Raw genomic sequence first — 21,644 nt, 5'->3', positions numbered from 1 at the left:
ACCCTTGGCCAGGGCACGGTGCTTGACCACAGGGCAAGAGATCTCCCCCCCAGCCCTGACCTCCAAGATGGGGGACCCTATCTGTAATCCCGAAACTTCGGGGGAGCGTCTAACGAGGCCCTGCAGATGCAACAAAGTATATTAAAGATGAGAGCCAGGACTGGCAAGATTTCAATGAAGTAAGGATGATCTACAAGCAGGGGCAAGGACGAGGGAGGGCCCCAGTGATTTTCAGCAACACCAATTTCAGAACAGAGGTGCTCCTCTCTGGCCCTGGAAGGTAGAGGTGGTGGTGGGGAATGACCACTGAGCAAACGGGCATCTTTGGAAGTTGAGAGCTCACAGGCCGAGCCCACCCTTGCGTCTGAGATGCTTCTGGCCAGCCTCACAAAGCCCACTGCCCTGGAGTTCCACGCAGCGCCCTGGCCAGCTACTCACTGTTTTGAAAGTCATGCTGGTGATTTCTTGCAGGGAGTGTCTGAGTATCTCCAGCCACTCCTTCTCTCCCAGGGGGTCCTCCTGGGTGCCGATCACGTAGATGTCATGGGGGATGTAATCAGCAGAGTCATCCCGCGTCTTTCCCTGCCCCTTGGAGAGAAACCAGGACGTGATCTTCTTGGGAGGGGGGGCGTTACCTTCAACAGCAAAACCCAACACCAAGTGAGTCAAAGGTACATCAGGTGAGTTCAAAACACAGGTGGGGGCAAGTGTGTGGGGCAGGAGCTTCACCCAGCCACTGAAAACCACTCGGGCCACCCCACGAAATGCCACAGCTGGAGAATTAGGTACTATTACCCCCAGGATGTCAGGTGGGGTCAGAGCACAGTTAAGTCTCTCTGTAAAGAGAACATGAAGTTTCAGAGACTGGAAATAACCAAAGATTCCGTAGGGTGACTTGAACTAATTGCACGAGACGTCAAACACCGTCCTAGCCTTTGGGGCTGACTGAGTAACTGAGACAGTCCTCGAGGAGTTTACATCCTGTTGGCAAGGACGGCCCAGCAGGCTGACAGGTTTGGGAGACAACAGGGACTTCCTTGCAAACCAGAGAGATCTCAGCCACAAACTGAGAGCCGAAGAGACAGGAGGAGCATGGAGACCTCCTCCATTCTCATTTCGAAAAATGAGTCAAAGTAGCTTAATAAAGACATGATGAAGGATTTATTTCTCCTCGAAACACCCCTTCAAGGTTGCGTAAACTTTTCCCCCAGAGAGATAACCTTCTTGGCCAAGAATCCAAGTAACTTGACGGCGGCCATTCTGCTCCCCACTATGGTTCACAGTGGGAGCGTAAGCCCTAGGGGCTGGTGGTCTCTGCTTGGGGAGACCCCACCCAGCCACCCAGCCAGCTCCTTCTGCACTGCCTTCTGCGTGAACAGCGCCCCCTCCAGGATGGACTTCACCATGTCCAGCCAAATCTAAGCCCCCCATGCTCACAGAGGGAAAAACAGGGGCAGCATACCCCCGTGCATGAACCCCTGAGAGTGAGTTGATGAAATCAGGTGGCCAGTAAAAAACACAAGAGAGGACAGAAGAGGATATGAGACCCCAAGCATGGGCCAGAGTTCAACTTCAGTACTGCTGTGCCCCCTGCAATATCGGGGCCTGAATGCCTGTGGAGGGCTGGTGGCTTGTGGAATTGGGCTCAGGTGCTCTGGCCCACTCTCCATTCAGCCCATAGGCCAGGAGGAGCAAATTATGTTCTCATTTCCAGATCACCCCCTGCCCCTCCTCGAAGGGCTGCTGCTCACCCCCCCACCCCGCCCGCAACTGCTGGTTGGCTATCTGTTGGGTCAGAGGGTGGGTGAGCCTGACTCTGCTCTGGACAATGTGGGGTTAGAAGGACACCCAGTTAAATTCAAGTTTCAGATAAACAACAGAGAACTGTTACAAAAGGTATGCCCCGTGCAGTATCCATTTAACTGAAATTCAAGTGAACTAGACATCCTGTATCTACTTATTTTTTTCCTAGCTAAATACTTCCATGAAATAATTATTTAGTATAATTTATATTTAGTGTGATATATCTAGTTTATAAATATATATTAGTATATAAGTACACAGTACATGGTACAGTATATATTTGGTGTAGATTTAGGACTTATTTTTAGCTGAATAGTTACACTATTTGCTACAACTTATATTCAGTACAATGTATATTAGCATGTTATATAGATTAGTATATAAATACATGTAGTATATATTTAGCAGAATCATTTCTAGCTAGGTACCAATACTAAAAAAAACTTTGCCGTTTACATGAAATTCAAATGTAACTGGGCATCATCTCACTCTCTTTCTCTCTCAATAAATCTGGCAACCCCATCCAGGGAGGGAGTTCTTTCTTCTAGGCCTGAGGCCCCCTTGGAGAGCTGCCTAAGGCTGGCAGGTGCACAAAAGCCTCTTCACCTATCTATCCAGACTATATCTACAACTTTCCAGTTTAGACATGCAAAGTAACCCAGCCCAGCTGCTACTGGGGTATGAGAATCCCAGAGCTCATTTCTCTTATCCATTGTCTCAGCAAAAGTATAGAATTCCCTAGAAAGGAGGCTGTGCAGACAGGCTAGGGGGTGGGGGGTGGGAGGAAGAGAGATGCCCCCCCATCCATTTGCAGATGTCTGAGGCAGCAAAGCAGAACCCAAGAGGAGGTGGTGGGAGGGAGTGTGCGGGGGCACATATGAACCTACCCATGTTCCAGGTGCCGATGAAGATGGTGATCATGTCTGGTTCCGGCTGCTCCGAGTGCTTGTTCTTCATCTGCTGAAGAAGCTGGCAGAAGCCCTCTCTCTTCTAGGGATTGAAGGGCAGACAGACTCAGAAAGGCCTCCTCCTCCCTGCACATTACACTTTCAAAGGGCTTGGTCAGCTTCAAGAAAACTGAGAGCAGCGCAAATCAGTATGAACTTGCAGGAGAGCATCTGGAAAGAGGGTCCGAAGTCTTAAGGAAGTGGCTTCTCTTTGACCCTGCCAATCCTCTGCAAGGATCTGACTCTAAGACACCAGGAACCTCACAAAGACCCAGCCACAGCACGGGGACTGCAGTATGCATGTCAATACAGAAAAAAACTAGAAACAACCTTAATGTCCAATCCTAGGGAGCAAGTTAATAACTGTAGTATGGGTCATCCACATGCCAGAATACTGTAGGGTTCACAAGTTCTGCTGCAGAAATACTTTCTCAACAAGGATAGATGTCCAAACTACGTTGTTACGTGCAAAAAGCCAGTTGACAAAACAGTATAAATAGCATTGTTGCATTTTTATTAAAAACACAAACAAGGAGGGGCGCCTGGGTGGCTCAGCCGTTAAGCATCTGCCTTCAGCTCAGGTCATGATCCCAGGGTCCTGGGATTGAACCCCGCATCAGGCTCCCTGCTCAGCGGGAAGCCTGCTTCTCCCTCTCCCACTCCCCCTGCTTGTGTTCCTGCTCTCACTGTGTCTCTCTCTGTCAAAAACATAAATAAAATCTTAAAAAAACACACACACACACACACACACGCAGGGCGCCTGGGTGGCTCAGTTGGTTAAGCATCTGACTTTGGCTCAGGTCATGATCTCGGGGTCCTGGGATGGAGCCCCGTGTGGGGCTCCCTGCTCAGCGGGGAGTCTGCTTTCTTCTCTCCCTCTGCCCCTTCCCCCTGCTCATGCTCTCTGTGTCTCTCTCTCAAATAAATAAATAAAATCTTTAAAGAAAACAAAACAAAAAAACATCCTGAGAGTCCAAAGTCTACTAGCAGCATATGGATGCTTCCATTTTAAACTTTTTATTTGTATCTGTTACTTTTTCACCAATGAGAATAGTTATTTAATGAAAGAAAATTTAGATCTAAGAAAGCAAAAAGAAGAGAATACATGAAGGCTGTCAGAGACTCCTGAAGAGTCCTCCCTGACTTGTCCCGGGTCCCTGGGTGTGCAGGGGGCACAAAACAGAGCGGACTGTCAAGGGCAGGCTGACCACCCAAGCACACACACCAATTTTAGGTTGTACCATATGAAATTACCAGCGTTTAGCTGTTTCGCACCTACAGAGATGGCAATTTCGTATGATTCAACCTAAAAAATTGCAAATCTCAGTTAATCAATCCCCTCTGAAGAAACCTGCTCACAAAGATGTTATGCTGACTGTTGTTACGGAAACCTGCCGTTAGTTTGGGATGGCTCAAAATGTGGTGCCTCAGTTTACTGCCATGTCTCAATCCTTCTGAGCCTGCAGCAATGAGCAGAATTGGTTTTTAGATCTATGTCCATGTACCCAGAATGAGGTCCAGCCAGACGTTCCTTCTCTCCATTTTCCCCCCGCCTGTCTGGCCCCCTGCATCTTTGTTTCTCCCAGCCCCTTCTCTGTCATTCCTCCGAGTTCGTCCCACCCTCTCCGCCAGTTCTGGGCACCGCCTGGCCTCCTGCTGCCCTCCCACCAGCAACCCCCACACCCGCTGACACATCATCTATGGGGGCAGGTGAAAGAAGGAAGGTTCTGGCACTTGGTGGGGACTGTCCCTGTACGCCTGAGCTGGGAGCCCTTGTCCCTCAGCCTTGCCATGGTGCTAACACCTGGTCAGCCAACAGCTGATGTGATGAAAGCTCTTTGTGCCCTGCCTCGTGTGAGCCATATACTACAGGATAAAGAGTAAGGCCAAGATGGAGGGTCTCAGGCCCTAGTTGGCACGTCAGAGGGGAGTGACCAGATCACAGAGAACCCTGCCTCTGGCTATACAGAGGCCCAGTGCAATGCTCAAAGACCCCAAGTATTTTCATTGGCCCACACCACCTCCTGCTCCAGGAGCCAGGACTGGTGGGGCATCTTACTCCTGCAGAGTGGGGCAAAAGGTGGCCACAGAAGGAGTGCTGGTTGGTATTCAGATTTAAATCTGAGATGCCCCAGAGGACTTCTGAGTCCAGCCCAGAGAAGCTAAAAAGTCTCCCAGTGGGGATCAAGGCTGGATGAGACACAAGTGATAAAGGACGGACCCTCTTGGGGGCAGGGAATGTGGCAGAGTGGGAAGGATGGACCTGCAGCTGTTCAAATCCCCGCCGACTTGGAATGTGTCCCCTAATTTCCTGGGACTGGTTTTCCCAGATGGGAAATGAGTGGTGAGAATTGAGCAAGCTAATGGTGCAAATTTCCAGGCACACACAAGCCTCCAAAGACATGTGTCCCCCACTCCCCTCCTGACCCATCTAAGTACTCTGTCCTCACTTACTTTGGAGTCAGCAAAAACATATTCCTTCCGCAGGGTCTTCTCCCTCTCGGTTTCCACCAAAATCACCAACTTGTTCAGAAACTTCTGAGACTTGATGAGCTGTAGAACTTAAGAGCAATGAAAGTTTATTTATTCATTCATCCACTTATCACCCAATATGTAGAGTCTATGCTATATTCTGGCACCTAATCAGCAACAATCCTGACTTCCCATCCCCAGGTGAGCACCCAATTTGTGCCTAGTCGCCTAGATCCCTTTGCTCCTGGCTGTAATATCAGAAAGGGACTCATGCTTGGGAAGGGTGGTGCCTGGAATAAGCAAGAGGTGGCCTGGCCAGAGCAGAGACAGTATGAACTGTCACCTTTTCATCTTCCTCCCTCTCTCCCTTGCTTTCTCTCCTCCTCCTCCCCCCTACCTCAATTACTTCCTTTCTCTTCCCTCTTTTACTTTGCTTTTAATTCATATCTAAATCAAAACTGTTTACTTCTATCAACAATCAAGATTCAAGCTGTTCTACAAGATTTTTTACGAACAATAGTATCCCCCCAACTCCACCTCGCCAATGTCCTTCTACCTATAGGCAATTACGTTTAACTCCTTTAATGGGTTCTTTGGGAATTTTACTGTGTCTCTAAATAACACGTTTCTATTACTTCTTCCTGGTATTTCAGTATTCTAAATAACATGCTTCTATTACTTCTTCCTGGTGTTTCAGTTTTAGATATTTCCTATTATGTATTGACTTCCCACTACAGAAGGTGGAGGTTTAGTCCTCTTCCACACATGTTGTACTCTCACCACTCCTCGCTCCCTACCAATGCATAATTTCGGTCCCATCATCATCTTCCAGTAATTATATCACCATTTTGATCAGGTAAGTATTCAGTGTTATGACTATGGAAATGCTACTGATAAGCCTCGATTGCTTCCCTTTTCTTACACAACTTTTTGGTTTTTCCTGGAGTTAATAATTGCCATGCTTTTTCATTGGTCCTAACTCTCTTAGTTTATAACTCTCTTTTCTGTATAATCAAGCACTTTCATCAGTTTTACCATCCTGAGGAAGCCTCTCCCAGAGCCTCTGGGCCCTCTCTACTCTGGGCTGGTGACCTCTAGGTCTCACGCACAGCCATTACCTTAGGACCTTCCCTCTCCATCATTCAGGAATCAATTCACTACTCTTTCTCTTGTACTGGATCCAATTTCTCAGTTATTGTCTTCCTCTTTCTTGTTTTATGCCCAAATTTTGGTAGAGCCACGTCTCTAGTCGTTTTTCAAGAAACGGGAATGGACAACATATTTTGGAGGCCTTGCATGTCTGAAAACCCTACCCTCACATTTCACTGACAGTTTGGAATTATTTTCCTCAGGACCCTTCCTTGGGAAAACTTGCTCCATCATCTCTAGTTTTTGGCACTGCTGCTGACAAACTCAATGTCATTTTGATCTACCTGCCTGCAGAAGAGTTAACCTGGAAAGCCTGACTGCCATCCTTGGAAAAGATGCTTGCAAGGTGGTCATTGGTTGTCATCTGGGAACGTGGATTTGGGGAGGGTCCCCAGCCTGTCCTGAACTGGTAAAAGCAGCTTGATACCCCTAAACTATTTATACTAACAGTGTGGTTGCTGAACATCTGCTTTCCTCCTGGGAGTCTGGAATTTGGGTATGTGACAGGCAGAGGGTGCCTATGTGACCAGTCCCCATTAAAAATCCCTGGGTGCTGACTCTCTAATGAGCTTCCCTGGTAGACAACATTTCACATGTGTTGTCACAACTCATTGGGGGAGCAATTAAGCATGCCCCGTGTGACTGCACTGGGAGAGGACTCCTGGAAGCCTGTGCTTGATTTCCCCCATGGAATTCCTCCCATATGCCTTTTCCTTCTGCTGCTTTTGCTTTGCATCCTTTCACTGGAATACATCATAGCTGTATGACTTTATGCCGAGTCCTGGGAGTTCTCCTTGGTGAATTGCTGAGATAGTCTTGGGGAGCCCTGACAGTCTGTAATCTATCTTTTGCTTTGAAGATTTTAGGATCTTTTCTTTGACACCAATGTTGTAAGACTTTCCAGTGTTGTGTGTGCCTCAGGGAGGAACAATGTTCCTCTGTCGTGCTGGGCACTTTGTCGGCTATTTTCAATTTGGAAACTGGTGTTGTTTGGTTCTGAGAGTCTCTCTCATTGTTTCCATTTTCTTTTACTGCCTTATTTTGGTATTAGATGTCTTAGACTGGTCTTCTAATTTTAAATAATCTCTTCTCTCCTATTTTCCCTCCCTTTATCCTTTTGTTCTGCCATCTGGGAGCCTTCTTCAACTTTATCTTGTCACCTTTCCATTCTGTTTTTATTTTTAAAAAATTTCTGCTGTAATGTTTTAATTTCCCCTTCCCTATCTTCTTCTTCCCCTTTCTTCTTTCCTCCTTCTTCATTTCTATTTTGTTCTCTGAATGTTCATTTTAAAATAGCATTCTGTTCTTGTTTCATGGTCCAATTTCTTTTAGCCTTCATAATTTGCTCCCTCCAATTTTTTTGTCTTTTTGTTTCTTTTTTGCCTTGAGTCTCACTGCCTATCCCAGGCTTCCCTTCAATGTCTGGTGATCCTTGGCTATGTGTTCCAACAGTGACAGTGGGGGTCTGTCAAGCAACGCTTCTGCAATGGGTGGTCTCATGGGCTGACTCACAGGGAAACCCATAGGCTGATTTTTGCCCCTGGGCTGGTCACGTGCTCCAGAGAAGACTCTTCCAACCTCCTGCCTGGAGGGTGTGGGCCTGGCTGGCAGCATCCTGGCCGGGCAGTGATGAAGGTTGTGGTATCAACATTCAGAAGTAACTGTTATTTTGTCCTGTTTCCAGTGAGGTCCTCCGTCCTTACCAGGCCTGGTGTCCCCCCAGCCTTTTAGCTTCTCCAGGAAACTAACATCCTTGTGTATAATGAGTGAGGGGAAACAGAGGGTAGGCTGTGAGGAGTAAGAAAGATCTGGTGGGTCTCTTTTAATAAAAAACAGATTTTCATCCAAACCTGATGTTTATAACCTCACCTTCACCACTTCTAGGGGCCCCTGACAGTATCAATTCCTGTACCCTTTGTGGGTTCTGTGGTATGAGTCAGGTGTCTCAATTTTTCCTACTACATGCTTAAAATTGAGCCTTTTTAAGTTGGTTATCATTATCCATCTGCTTTTCAGCACTTAGAATTTTGTTGCCACCTCAGGCTCTTGGTTCCTGTGAGTTTTGCTTTTAAGAAGGGAACTGACAAGTGTGTATGTTCAACTGCCATCTTCACTGGAAATCTTACCCAAGGGAGATCGTGGATGTCCTGTGTGCTCAGAAAGCCTATCGCCCTTGTCAGCAGCAGTAAATAGCCCATGGTGTGATTCCTACTGCTGGCAACAGGGATGCCCTGAGACTTTTGCTAATCTGCTACTATGAGGCTATATCTCTGTCCTTCTGAACTTCTGGTTTTTCCTTGACCCCCATTTGCAGGACCGTGAGGCTGCTTGCAAGATGTGACATCTTGCTTGATCAGGATTAGTATTCTACCAGGGCTAGTAAGAGGCCCACTTGTCCCCACACCCAGCTAAATAAAACTAGCTCTTTGTGGTTCTTTTCCTTGCAACTCTCCATCCCACCCATGAGCGGGTATGAGCAGTTTGACCTTCAAAACATTCCCAATGTCCATCCTTCCCCATCTCAAGGTCTCCTAATTGGTCTGTCTCCCCACTCCCTGCCATTAATTTATTCTCAGCACGGCGGCCAGAGCTCATTTTAAAGTGGGATCATACCACTCCCTTGCTTAAAATCTCCGAACAGTGGTTCACTGCACGTAGAACATACTCCGGGCTCACCAAGCCCAGGACAGGTGCCCAATCTCTGCCCCACCTGTGCTCCGGCCACTCCAGGCTTGCTCACATGACAAGCTTGCTCCCATCTTGGAACCTCTGCCCAAGGGTTTTTCTGTGGTTTTTGTGTGGCCAGCACGTTCGTGACACGCAGGTGCCAGCTCAAATGGCAGTCCTCCATTATTGTCATAACATCCTATTTACATTCCCAGCCTAGAGCTCGTCACTCCCTGACACTTTCCTGGTTTACGTATTTGTGTACTTGGTTATTTTCTCCTTGACTCTCACTTGCGTGGAACCTCCCCGAGAGCCAGGACCCCTCCTGGCTTGTTCACCTCTGCATCCCCAGCGCCTGGCACATCATGACTGCTCAGTAAGTGAATACATTATGATTTCCTCAGACAGCCACCGGCTTTTCCTATGCATAGAAGACCTCAGTGCCAAAGCTATTCAAGAACACAGGGACCGGAGCAGGGCAAGGAACTCCCAACACCTGCAATCAAAGATTTCCTCCAGATGATTAGCACTTTACAATAACCATGACTGGAAACTGATTGTTCTAGGACAGGCTAAAGACATGCCTTACGCCACTAGCGCTCGCAAGGACCCTATAGGAATCCGTTTTATGGACGTGGACATGGAGGCTTTGAGTAGGTAAGTCACTAATTTAAGGTCACACCATGATCAAGCCATGGAGCGAGGGAATTATCAAGCTGTGAAACCAGTACGGGAATCCAGTTTACCCAGAGCCCCTCACCGCAGAAGCACACTGCTTCCCGTGCTGGTTATAAAGAGGGCACCCAAACACGCATCCACATGAACTGCGTTACCGCACTGGCCTTGAACTCATTTGTTCATTCATTCATTCATGGATTTGCTCAGTACATACTGACTGATCACTTACTCTGTCCAAGTACTGTTCTTGACTCTGGGGATTGATTTAGCAGTAAACAAAAAAGCCCCACTTCCTGGCCTCTGTGGAGGCCCCATGTTTTTGGTGGGGGGAGGTGGGGATTTATGAGCGACGCTGTAAGCGCCTAGTCAATCAGCAATCCCTGAGTACGCACCTGCTGGGTACCAGGTCCTGTGCTGGGCCTGCAGATGGCAGAATGTGTAAGATCACGACCCGGCCCTCGTTGGGGAGGGGACTCGGGAACAAGTAATTGTGTCCTGATGTGACAGAGGCCATGGCAGAGGGTGAGCTGGGCTCCAGGCCCTGGAGGGAGGACAGGAAGCAAGCGAGCGTAGCCTGCAGAATGTCTGGGTTAGCAGGCTCCAGGCATCCATGCTTCTCTTTTCAAGGGCTCGTGAACTCCACTGTCACAGTGTATCTCGACTCGAGCTGGGGTCTCTCAGGGCGCCTCTTTACCAGCTTGGCTCTTTCACCCGTCCCTGATCTGATGGCAACTTTCACACTGTCCAGAATTCCACAAAGGGGTATATTCATCCCTCTAGGTGGTCAACCCATCAGTGCTGTCCATGCCATAGAACATCTCCAGCTTTTACTTTGGCATTCAGGGCCCTGTCCACATCTGGGGCCCCATGTCCCGCTTCTCCTCTCTTTAGGGCCACAAGGGACATGGGCTTTCCCTAACACTCTGCCCCAACACAGGCCATTCTCAGTCATAGGGCCCTCCCCTACCTTATGCTTGGTGAACTCCTATTTATCCCTCAAAGCCCTGGACAGAGCCATCTGTGGTGTGAGGCCTCCCTGCACACCCACAACAGAGCTAATCAATCCTCCTTCTGGGCCAACCTTGCATCTGATACACATTGTAACATATGCTCACAGGTCAACTCCCCCTTCTACACTGCTACATCTCTGGAGGGCTCCAACTTAGTGTTGGTTCATGGAAAACACTCCAAAGAAAAAATGTCCATTGAATTAAACCGACAAGCGTTCACAGTGCTTCCCAGAACCCTGGGAGGGATTTCTTTCAGTCCAGAAACCTTGAGTTTTTTAGAGCAGTCAGGTGCTCTGACACTTTCTCCCCTCCTCCTTGGCTTTGGTTTCCTCTTAAGTTGGGCCCACCCCTTTCAGCTGTAACTCTGTTCTCTGTGACAGGTAAGAGGAAAGCATGGCTATCCGAGTGGATCACTTTCAACACAGCCCAATCCTGCTCAAACCCTCACATACCCCATGTCTCCGGCCCAACCTGCCAGTAGACAGGGCAGCCCTGTCTCAACACTGGCCTCAACTATGCCTGAACAGGACAGCCTGTCACACTCCAGTGTCTAGGGACTTCATTTCCTGGTCTCTCCTCACTGCTCTATGCTGCCTTGCCTTGGAAGGATAATTACAACAGTGATGGTGATTTATTGAGCATCTACTACCACAGTAGGTAGTAGGTGCTCAATAAAACACAGTGTAGTCTATTTAAGACTCATGGTAGCCCTACAGGATGTATATACACCCTTTTGACGAAGAGTACACTGAGGATCAGAGAGATCTGGGCTCTAGACCAGGGTCACAAGTGGCCAAGCTGGGATATGAGGCTGGGCTCCTACCACCTCCCTGTGCTATCTACGCTCTTCCCCTCACTGCACCCCACCTCCTGCATGGGGCTGGTCCCCAGATTCCCACTCCATCTGCTGCCCTGAGAGCATCCCGAGGACTTTGGTGACACCACCCAGACGGGACTTGGCAGCAAGAGGTTGCAGGCCCATGTGGGGTAGACCTCCCGCCCCCGGTCTCTGCCTGGGCACTTTGCCAGGGGCTGGTGCCGCTGCTGGGCACAGAAGAGGAGTTCTCGCATGCATTAGCTCATCTACTTCTCACGACAAGCCTAGGAGAAATCCATTATTATTATTATCCCCATTTCATAGATGGGGAAAATGAGGCACAGAGAGCTTAAGTAAGCAGGGCAACACAATCCTGCTGGCGAGTGGCAGAGCCTACATCTGACCTCGGGCAGGCCAGCCCCAGGGTCTACCCGCATGCTTACCCATCGCATGGTGCCCAGCACAGCTGGCACTGAATATATAATCTCCCTTCCCGCCCCTCTGGAGGTCCAACCATAGTGGATATTATTTGTAGGGCTTGGCTGTCAAGCCAAGAGCTGCCATCTGAATAGACAGCTCAGGTGAGTGTTCTCGACGGGGTAAGGCGGTGGCGCGTGCCTTGGGCCCTAGAGATCCACAAGAGACGTGCTGTGAGGTGCTGCCATCAGTCATCTCTCCTGGTGCCTACCCTGTGTCCAGGGTCGCACAGCCGCCAAGTGGCAGGGCTGGGATACAAATTTAGACAGTTCAGTCTTGAGCACCGTGCTAAACCGGCTCTCAGTCCATGCTACGCCCAAGACAGACGCTATCTGACTAGGCCGGCAGCCACTCTGTGTGCAGGGCTCTGTCCGGGGACTGTGAGGTGGCTCCTAGCGGGGAGGCACATATTCAGAGAACGGCCCCCCAGAGCCGTGCGTTTAAGCTCACTTACCCAGGGTTTGGTGGAAGGAGGCGAACGTACAGGGAAGGCCTCGTGAAGGAGGGGTGTGTGAGGTGGGCCTTAGAGCTGGCTCGGGGTCCCACAGGCAGGGTGAGGGGGTGGGGGGTGAGGTCCTAGCACAGGGGTGGATGTGCCTGTGGACTTCTTTCCCAGCTGTTCTGCTACGGGCCGGTCATGAGAAACGGCACCAGCAGAATGAGAGCGGCGTGGGTGGGAGCGGGTCTTACTTTTATTGTGGGTGTAGAACTTGTCCTCAGAACCGTCCTTGGACTTCTTAATTATCAGTTTCCCAGACTCAACATCGACTTTGAGCTGCAGTTTCTGAGGAATCCCCAGAGACTCTGACTTCACCTGTGAGGAGGAGAGGGGGGAGGGGAGATGTGGTCATGCTCTCTCTGTGTGGGCCCTGGGGGCCAGCCCAGGAGCCCCTTGTCTGTGGGGCTGGGCAGCCCCTGGCCATTCCAGCCCTGGTGTCCCAGGTGGTGCCATCGGGCTTCAAACTCAGAGCTTCCCTCGCCCCAGAGGCCCAAGTCCACGTTTCCACGGGCAGCCCCCCGAGAACCGCTCAGATGTGCGAAAGACCCCGGCTGTGCCTCGTGCGCCCATCAGCTGTTCTGCCAACAGGTTTGGTGGAGGGAACAGGTGAACGACTGGAAAACAATTCATTCACGCCTTAATCTGACAACACTTATTAATCTGATGTGCCATCTACTCCAGAAAGGATGTTAAGAACAGATTTCGGCTCCTGGGCCTGGTTACAAAAGTGGAACATTTGTTTACTGGCAATAATTAGGAAAAAGACAATTGCCTAGGCATGCTCAGAAGCTGGAGATATAAATACAGAATTATCATCAGGGCCAGAAAGGCCTTTGCGTAGGGGGCATCTTGTCCTGTGTTTCTGAACGTGTGGCCAGGGCTGGGCTGGCTGCACCAGGATCTCTGTGGATCATTAAGAAAAACAAATTTCTGGGCCTGAGCTTGGAGGTTCTAACTCAGTCACTCTTAAGGAAATCACGGGAATTACATATTTTTCCTACTTCTCCCCTGAGGTACTACTTTGCAGCCAGCTTCTGGGGAGGGGAATGGGGGAACCCCTGTTTGATGTCACTCGCTGCGCCCATTTGGAGAAGGACACAGTGTACAGCATCTGAAGCTGAGAAGCTCTTCTCTGGGGAGCCCCCCCCGAAGGAGGTTCCACAGACCTGTCGGGGTGTCCATTCTAACGTTACCATCTCCACAGGTGGTTCTACCAACCACCACGCTCAGTGTTGGGTTCCCTGCCCTTGTACAGCTGAGCCAAAAGCTGTCCTTCCAGAGGGACCAACCGCAGAACACAAGGGCACAGCCTCTTACCTCAAAGGTGACCGGAGGGATGAGGGACCGCCGGTGGGGAGACTCGGCGCCTTCATGCAGCAAGGCCTTGACCTGTGGGCGTAAACGCACAAGGCCCTTCAGGGGGGAGAGGTGCAGGGAAGGCAGCCTCCTTTGGGGACAGGGTCAAAGGAAGCCTAGAGCCTGCACACCCGGGCATTCTCTAAGCGAAGAGAGGACCACAGAGAAGCCAAGAGAAACTGCAGGATCCCCCAGTACCTTGTCTTCAATGGAGGACAGTAGACTTGTCAGTTGGCTGAGCTTGGCCACCATGTTGATTGGATTGGCCTCACCAGGCACCTGAGGAAAAGAGTAATAAGGACAGTAGTCCCAGAGTGTCAGCCATGGAGAGCCGTTCCGCTGGACCCTTTCCACCCTCCATCTCATTTCACCCCCTCAGTACTATGATTATCCCCCTTTGCAGACAAGAAAATCAGAGCTTTTTATAATCACCTCAAGATTATCATGGCTAAAAAGTAAACCTTCATTTCATCTCCCCTCTCAAACCTGCTTCTCCAACTGCTTCGTACCTCATCCACTCAGTTGCTTCGACAAAATTCTAGGATTGTGCTCCCCCTACCTCTACTCCAGGGCTGCTCCTCATGCTTCCAAAACATGGCCATCTTACTGCTGGAAACCCACTACTAGGAGAAAATTATCCAGACTCCTTACCCTGCCCTCCAGGACTCTGTATAATGACCCCTCCTCCCCAGCCACCCCCATCCTCCCCTCCGACCTGCCCGTGGCCTTGAGCTATATTCCCTGAGGGATTCCCAGAGACCTGGAGGTCACCTGGGTAGGCCTGCTCATTACTCGGGTCTCAGATCCACAAAGAGGTGCTCCTGGACCATGCTAGCTAAAGTAGCCACCAGGGCATCTCTATCAAACCATCCTGCTTTGTTCCTTATCAATCACCTTGGTCATGTATTTGTTCATTGTGCCTTCCCTGCTAGAATGTGAGCTCTGTAAGAACCGGGACCGTGAGGACAGTGTGTGCTTGGACCTGGGTGCTTGGAATAGCGCCTGGCCAAGAAGGTGCTCAGTCAAGTTCAACCCACACAGGAGGAGGCCCAGAGAGCTGAAGTTACTTGTCTGAAGTCACACAGCTAGTGAATGCCAGAGAACATGAATCCGTGGCCGTCTTGAGACCCAGTCCACAGTCTCAAGCGTTTATTCCCAGAACCAGTATCTCCCAAGCATCTACTCCGTGCCAGATGTGCGGCCACACGTGTGGAATTAATGATACGTGTGGAAATAATGAGGTCTCGCCGACCAGGTGAAGTCCCTTTACCCCACCCCTTGCTTAGTAAGTCAGCCAAGCTACACTTGCTTTCGACCTCAAATTTCCGCCCCCTCCCCCGCCACTTGAATGGGCTACTAGTATCAACACCACCAGCCACCACGACCACCCCCGACCACCCCCCATCACACCCCCCACAACCATCCTGGCTTTATCAACATTTCAAGCACATCCTATTCGTCAACATTTCCTCTGATTATTTTGGTTTTGCCCTGCTCCTTAACAAAGCTCACAATCAGGCTGTGCTTATCTCATCAATGAGGGGAAAGCCTCAAGGTCTGGAAAGAACCCGAGATACGGAATGGAGGGTGGGGGTGGGGCAGACCCGGTGCGGCAATTCAGGACCCATTTGCTTTGGGTGGTTTTCCTCGTAAAGAATAGAAAAGATCAGATTCAACCTCTTCTTGTCCCTCTCAGACACTTGGAATTAATGACCTGCCTGCTACCTTGCAGTTTGAGGCTGGTGTCTTCCCTTCTTTGAAATCTGTGTCTTATGAGGCAGGTTTGGCAAAAACTTACCAAGTGTAAATGAAGTTATTGACAAACGGGGAGTTTGTTCTTGGAACCAAAGGTGTTAGTTAGCACCATCCTGGAGCTTTCCCTGCACTTCTGCCTCCCAGCAGGCAGAACATACAGAACGGGATGAGTTCTTCCCTGATGCCAAGCACGTTTTAAATGCATCCGTTCATCTAATCCTTGCATGAACAGATCCTTCTAACCCTTGTTTTGCCGAGGGGAAATGGAGTCAGAGTGGTGAGTCAGTGTGTCCAAGGTCACACAGCGAGTGTAGACCTCAGACTTGAATGTAGATCTAGCCCCGTGGTTCTCAGCTGATGGCGACTTTGCCCGCCAAAGGGCATCTGACAACGTCTGGAGACATTTTGGGTTGTCACGACTGGGGGGACGCTAGTGGCATCTAGCCAGTAGAAACAAAGAGGGGTTAACATCCTATGATGCACAGGACAGTCCCCCACAACCAAGAATAATTTGGCCCCAAATGTCACTCACGTCAAGGTTGAGGGCAGAATTCACAGCTTAGCCTAGAAGTGAGCGGATTGGCCTGAGTGACACCTGTGAGTTCCCATAAACTGGCCCAGTTATTTTACTTTGCTTTGTAGTTGCCCTTTTAAAGGGAGGATGTGGGTTCTAGGGTTAACGACTCTCCTTTCTCACATGGGGCAGAGCCAGGTCTCTCCCAGCCCTTGAGGTCCGCAGTCGTTTTTGACAATGTTGCATTTTGCACCTCCCATCAGTTCTCAAAGTCCAAGCGGGAGCCGGGGGGGTCCCCAGCCTGTGTCGCCGACCCGAGGGGAAGGGCCACATGTCAGCGGGGCACGGCCGCCCGATGTCTCACACAGGTGATTTCACTTACTCCTTCACAGAACCCTGCAGTGGCAGACACACTCTGCCCATTTCACAGATGGGAAAACAAGGACCAGTGGGGGCGGGTCAGATACTGGGCTCAGCTGTTTCTGATCTACCTTGCCACTTCCTCCTCGATCTATAAATTTCTGAAGCATCAAGAATGACCTCTCTGTGTTTTCTTGATGAGTCAGGGTCTCGTAAGGGAGAGTGGAAGGAGAACCGTTTCTCTCCATCCATGTCTGATGCCACCCTCCAACCGGTCCCTGCTCTGTCCTGTCACTGAACATAAACCGGCTGGCTGGTTAGTCGGGTAGGCCGGTCGGGTGGGTCAGTGGGCTTAACTCTCTGGGGGCCTCGCCCTCTTCTGTTCTATTTCAAAGATGTGGGTGTGTGGTCTTCTGTTCAAACTATTCAAATGTTAGTGTCTGGCAGGGCCCCTGATTTGCCTAGATTTGCTTTTACTTTCCCAGAAATTAACACCTCATCGTTCACTTCAAGGAAAGCAAAACTACCTTTTTAATTTCTGGGCAAATTTTTAAGTTGTACAAATAGCACACAGACATTTTCTCAGTTAAAAACAAAAAACAACTCGAGCAAACAGTCTGGTCAAGCCTGAAGCCCCCCTTGGCCTAGCCCCTTCTCCCTCGTCCCATCCCCCCACGTGGTGACCAGAGTGGCCCTTTGGGTTTAAATCCTTCTGGTCTGATTTCCACACATATATCATCATTTATAGATTGTTCTGCCATTTGCATTTTTCCGCCCAACAGTTGCCTTGGGGAATCTGTCCACATCAGTGTACCCACCTTAGAACAGAATTCTGTGGCATACTTTAACCAACTCTACGTTTGGGTGGTTTCCAATATTTTTTGTTTTTAGAGATAAAGCCACAATAAACAATAAACATCTCTGTCCCTAAGACAGATGCCTACATATAGAACTGCTTGCTTGAAGGATGTGTGCATTTAACATTGTCATTGCAGGTGGACAAAGGGCCTTTCAGAAAACCCTCTCCCAGCCGCAGAGCAGAGGGGTGAACCTATCTATGTGAGCCCCTGACCCCAAAACCCGAGCCAAGCCCTGATTTGACCAACCAGCTTTTTGCCCATCTGATAGGCAAGAGATTTCCCTGCTATGGCTGTCATTTTCCAGTTACTAATGAGGTAAGGTTAAACTTCTTTTCATATATATATATATTGGTCATTCCCATCCCTCTCCAGTAAGACAGACTTTCTTTATAACCTCTCCGCATTTTAAAACTTGGATTGTTTTTCCTTAATTATTTGGAGGAGGTTTGTTGTTAACATATTAATCCTTTGTCCCTTATATTTGTTGCAAGTACTCTCTTTGAAGAGACTGCTTTTGCTTTTTACCTTTGCTGATGACACCTTTCAATACACACACCTTTCCTCAGTGGATGACCTGGCCTTGGCCCCTGACAGACTGCGAGCCAGTGTGGGGGGGGTGGGGGGCAGGGAGCACCTTCACCCTGCTCTTTTTGGGGCAAGAGGCAGTATCCAGCACTTAGGCATGTCATGTTCTTCTTTCCAATAGTTTGCAGTGAGCTATGATTTAAAAAAAGGCCATGCCTTGCTTCCCTATTCAGCATTAATTAGTTCTGCTGATGGGTGCGTAATTTGAAATCCTTATTCCTTAAATCAAAATCAGGCAGCGGGGGAAATGCCTTACTGGAGGAACAGAGTCCTGAGGCTCCCACCCCCGATCCCGTGCTCTGGTGGTCTAGCCAACTCCGGGCAGGAGTGTGGGGGGGGCTCCCTTCTGAGCCCTCGGGACGCCCGCCACCTTATCCCCCACCCCTCACCCCCCGCCCCGGTTGATCAATCTCATCCTTCCAACCCCCAAGCCTTTACCTGAGGCCGTGGACGGAGGCCAGGGGAGAGCTGCTGGTCAAACAACCTTTGCAGAGACTCCAGGGAGGGGAGGGTCCGGAGGACTTCGCTGGGAGCAGGGGACAAGGTGAAGGTCAAGGATTAGTGAGGACCCGGATGAGGCATCGCAGGCTTTAGCTAGAGGCTCGGTCACACACGATCTGGCAAAGGCAGAGATCCTCCCGAGAAGGACAAGCCCGGGCAAAGATCCAGGCCTGCCAGTGCTGGCCCACCCCCCACCCCTCAAGAACCCCACTTCTTGCTGTCCCCCACCCCGGACCGAACTGGAGTCGTGATGCATAGACCCAATTTACCTCTGGTTAGCCAGACTCGTAGCCTGCAGATAACTGGAATCTAGAATCACCAAACTACTTTGAAATCACTGAGTAAGCCATGGCTCCCAACCTTTAGTGTTTATAAGAATCACAAACACACCGGAGTGTTAAAAATGCAAATTTCTGGGCCCCAACCAGATTTGGTCTGGAATCTGCATTTTAAATGCATGCCCCAGGGGCTTCCTGTGCTGGCGGTCTGAGCATTCTGGTTCAAATCGCCCCTCGCTGCTGAGGTGCATGCCTGGAGAGATTTTTCAATGTCTAATTCATCCACAACTCCTACACCAGAGCTTTACCCATTCTTTGTTGCCTTCTGTCTTTCTCTATTGTTACTATTTGTTTTAAGCACGGTGCAGACAATTTTGAGTTCTATTTTTCACTTACTATTTCACCCAAAACTTCATGTCTTCACCTGTTTCACATTCTAATGGTTTCCAAATATTCTATAGAGAAAATGTGCCAAGATAAATTGCTAGATATTTGGGTTATTTTGAGATCTTGGTGATTACAAATAAAGGCTGCTCTGAACAGATTGTTTCTATCGTTTTTCTTATTTTCAATTACAATTTTATGATAAGCAGAGATTATGGCTCTTGATCAAAACTGCTGAGCCTCTGAGTGATGGTGCCCATCACTGGCCACAGGTCCTGTTGGAGCCTGCTCATTCGAGGTGTTGTCTGCATTCTTTCTGTGACTTTTTCCTCTCTTTTAGTGGGTATAACATTGCATTTCAATACTGATACACTGATTGCATGTCTTTAATTTGTTGTCATTAAATATTTTTCTGCATGGTTGGTTCTCTTTGTACAAATTGTTCTCTTTGTATAAACTTTGTCAGTTTCTTGTTGGAAATTTTGTTAGAATTTTTAGACATTGGTGTAAACTATATACCGCTGTGCTTTTTATTTAATCTAGATGCTGTAAGGATTTTTTTCCCGTTCTGTTCCTGTCATCCTAGGTGGGTTGGATTTCATTGTGAAGCACTTTATAATTTTTTATTGTTATATTTTTCATTTTTTCCTTGGTAATTCTTTGCTTACCTTAGTTAAAAATGTACCATCAGTATTTACTAGTAAGCAATTATTTGCTCATTTTAAGTTGGCTTCTCACTTGCTTTTTTTAGAGTTATATTATGAATGGGTTTTTCTTGTTGATAGAATACATTCTTAATTCCTCATCTAGAATTTTTTTTTTTTTTAATATGTGGTGGAATTAAGTTCATCTTTCTCTGTACCACTATTCAGTCTCATTCAACAGCACTTGCTTTTTTTCCATTGTTCCCTTGGGCTAGTCCATTGCACGAGCTCTTCTTGAATACGGTAGAATTTGTTTCCAGGCTCCATATCATTCATTTAACTAAAAATCCAGAGCTCCCAGCGTGAACCGCGCAATGTCATGATCTCAGATTTACAATGTCTCACAGTTTCTGGGGATGGTGTTGTAGCCTTCCGGCTTTGAAGGGGGTCACACGTGGCTCTCCTTCGGGGACCAAGGATGGGGTGGAGGGAGCTGACTTGCAGGGCAGGGGGAGTGTAGGGCACAACTGAGTTCTGGGTTTCCCCACCCCCTCCGCCAGAGCTCCAGCATCCGTTCACGCAGTGATATTCTCTATCAACTGTCATTGTCAGAAAAGAATTCTGGGTTAAAAAAAAAAAAAATTCCAAGGCACTAATTCAGAACTTGCTTTAACATCAAATAGATCTCCCTCACCGTTCTCCTTTTTCAAAATGTTATCCTAGGGCGCCTGGGTGGCTCAGTCGTTAAGCGTCTGCCTTCGGCTCAGGTCATGATCCCAGGGTCCTGGGATCGAGTCCCACATCGGGCTCCCTGCTCCGCGGGAAGCCTGCTTCTCCCTCTCCCACTCCCCCTGCTTGTGTTCCTACTCTCGCTATGTCTCTCTCTGTCAAATAAATAAATAAAAAATCTTTAAAAAAAAAAAATGTTATCCTAAAAACACAAATACACATACACAAGCTGAATCCTTAGGGTTTTCTAAGAGGGACGCTGGCTTTCCTTGTATTTTTAAACTTTGTAAGATTTTGAGAAAACTGACTGGCTCCCGGATGTGTCTGGAAGTGTTGGTTAGGGTCAGAAGGACCAATGACACATTGTGACTTCAGCTTAAGAAGGACTGGCCTTGTCATACAGAAAGGATTTGTCTGGGGACATAGAAACCATTGGCAGGGTCCCTGGAAAACTTGTCCAGTGTCAGGTCACCAGCTCAAGGGAAGCCAGTGGGCCAAGCCTGGGAGGGCTGCGGTCCTGGGGTAGGTCACGCCCCAGAGACAGCTCATTAGGGGCTCAGACCCCCTGCCCAAGCCTTCCCAGAGGGAGCACCGCCTCTGCCCTGTTCTCAGCAAGTTGGTTCATTTCCACAAGATTCCCATTCAGTATCGGGACAGCACATCCAATGTCACCCAACCCAGACCTCCAGGCGCAGAAGGAATGCTCTGATGCGATGTTGTTTTCTTAACTTTTGCTTTCTCTATTCTTTTCTTCCTTTCTCGTCTTCCTTTGGCAAAAAATTCCCACACAGCAGGAAATCAGGTGGTAAAGGGCGTCTCTTTTTCTTTTGTTAAAATGTTTAATGGAATGACTGTATTGTTTCCCTGTTAGGTGTAACAGGTTTTACATTGACACCTATTGCATTTAGCAAGGAGGTACCCTTCTATCCTTTTTTTTTTTTTAAGGCTTTTTTAAAAATTAGAAATGACGTTTTTTTGGGAGGCGCCTGGGTGGCTCAGTCAGTTAAGCGTCAGACTCTTGATCTCGACTCAGGTCATGATCTCAGGGTCGTGGGCTGGAGCCCTGGGTCAGGCTCTGTGCTCAGTGGGGAGTCTGCTGGAGAGTCTCCCTCTCCCTTTGCCCCTCCCTCCCTTCTCTAAAAAAAAAAAAAATGAAAAG

At 48.8% G+C, this 21,644-nt stretch overlaps 1 protein-coding gene across 1 annotated transcript in view; it reads right to left on the bottom strand.

Moving 5' to 3' along the window:
- INPP5D (inositol polyphosphate-5-phosphatase D) overlaps positions 1-21,644 on the bottom strand; it is a 115,363-nt gene that overhangs the window by 32,431 nt on the left and 61,288 nt on the right. Inside the window, exons 6-12 of the mRNA XM_044913453.1 lie at positions 18,388-18,475; positions 14,074-14,154; positions 13,837-13,908; positions 12,711-12,834; positions 5,205-5,311; positions 2,691-2,793; positions 439-635 (exon numbers count right to left, since the gene is read on the bottom strand). Coding sequence (XP_044769388.1) covers positions 439-635; positions 2,691-2,793; positions 5,205-5,311; positions 12,711-12,834; positions 13,837-13,908; positions 14,074-14,154; positions 18,388-18,475 — 772 coding nt within the window. The remainder of the gene's footprint in view (positions 1-438; positions 636-2,690; positions 2,794-5,204; positions 5,312-12,710; positions 12,835-13,836; positions 13,909-14,073; positions 14,155-18,387; positions 18,476-21,644) is intronic.

This window comes from Neomonachus schauinslandi, chromosome 3, assembly GCF_002201575.2.
Source record: "Neomonachus schauinslandi chromosome 3, ASM220157v2, whole genome shotgun sequence".
NCBI classification, from domain to species: domain Eukaryota; kingdom Metazoa; phylum Chordata; class Mammalia; order Carnivora; family Phocidae; genus Neomonachus; species Neomonachus schauinslandi.
Note: the sequence above shows the minus strand (reverse complement) of the source record. Positions and strands in the feature narration are given on the sequence as shown.